Below are 1,539 nucleotides of genomic sequence, written 5' to 3' on the forward strand. Positions count from 1 at the left end.
ATTATTATTATTATTATAATAAAATCAGAAGATTGCACGTGTCACGTTTCACCATAACTATGAAGATCGTTATTAATTGTACACGCAGGTGGATTTCGTTTAGCGCGAAGGGAACATTCTCCATGATTTTGCACCGGACGTCTACTTGGTATATTTTCTTCCTAATTATTCATCGCTAGCTTGTTTCCGTGTCCTCCGCACGTTCGGTCGAATTCGGATTTACCGTTCGATTTTTTCAACGTTTTCTTCTCGCCTGAACGATTCCAAGGAAAACTGTCCCTCATCGATATTCGAACGTCTTCTCCATGCGTTCTCTTGTATCTAACGTTTTTGAGACTAACGTAAGTCAAAGAAGCTCGAGCCTACGGAGAGGATGTCGACACCGATGACCACCACGGTCACTGCAGCCTTGGGGACCAATACTGTGCGGCCATGTCCGGTGCCGGTTGACCCGGTACGGCGATCGGCACGCTCACGCCTGGCGATATCAGACCTGCAAGACGATTTCGTTAATTATTTAATCGGTGCACGCGTGATTCCAGACGTGTGATGTAACGTTAGAGACCATCTATTTTCAACATTTCTATACAGGCTGTCTCAGAAAACGTGTCACAGCCGAAGAGAAGTGATTCTGTAAGTATTTCTGAACAATAACTTCCTTTGGCAGAATGCAGAGTGAAGAATGGTTCTTGAATTATTAACGAAAAGCAGTGACCAATGAGAACGCGCGTAAGGCCGCGCTGACCAATGGCCGAGCGTCACGATCCGAGCCATCACTGCCGTGGCTAAGCCGCGCATTGCTCAGTGTTTTTCGTTAATAATTCAAAAACCATGCCTCATTTTTCATTTTGGCAAAGGAAATTGTTAAATTCAGAAACACTCAGAATCATTTCGGCTCTAATACTTTTTCTGGGACAACCTGTATAGGATATAAACGTGTGTTGGGTTGGCAAATAAGTTCCTGCTTAACTTGTGAGCACAATTCTTTTTAGACATAGGATTAATTTTATAATAGATAGATTAATTTTATACAGGGTGTCCTAGAAAAAGTTTCCCACTTCATTTCCTACATTTTTTTTTATAGTAAACTAATCTCTTTCACACTTAAATGACAATTAATTCATGATCAATTTTGAAATACATAAATTTATGTACTTTACTTTACATTATTATTAGTATTTGTTTTCCATGCTGAGTTAATATTTTCAAAAAGTTAGTATAACAAAAGAGAAGTGTATCTTGTTAATATAAAAGCGTTTGAAAAGTTAGGTTCAGGCTTTAGCTGGGATAATTCATACTCAAGTAAAATGGAAGATGTTTATAATTATAATAAAAATATTTACGTGTACAGCGCACTAATGTTCAACAATGTTTCACGTCATTAACTAACGACCTTTTACGACCTAGAGAATGGCCTTTCACTATATCTGTTTAAACTTGCATTCTATATCCAGTGGGAGAGAAAACGTATAGTGTATTATCTAAAAAAGATACTGTGTCACATAGGAAAATTATGCCTGTCCGAGAAATTCACAATCG

The 1,539-nt window shown here is 38.3% G+C and overlaps 1 protein-coding gene across 1 annotated transcript in view; it reads right to left on the minus strand.

Annotated features, from left to right (window-relative positions):
* Positions 1 to 6: 6 nt before the first annotated feature.
* LOC108623814 (paired box protein Pax-6) overlaps positions 7 to 1,539 on the minus strand; it is a gene marked incomplete at its 5' end in the record, with an annotated part of 15,132 nt that continues 13,599 nt past the window's right edge. The window contains one exon of the mRNA XM_018022615.2: positions 7 to 493. Within this exon, the coding sequence (XP_017878104.1) occupies positions 399 to 493 (95 nt within the window). The remainder of the gene's footprint in view (positions 494 to 1,539) is intronic.

The sequence above is a fragment of the Ceratina calcarata genome, unplaced genomic scaffold (assembly GCF_001652005.2).
Source record: "Ceratina calcarata isolate Rehan_Ccalc_2016 unplaced genomic scaffold, ASM165200v1 scaffold291.2, whole genome shotgun sequence".
Taxonomy (NCBI): domain Eukaryota; kingdom Metazoa; phylum Arthropoda; class Insecta; order Hymenoptera; family Apidae; genus Ceratina; species Ceratina calcarata.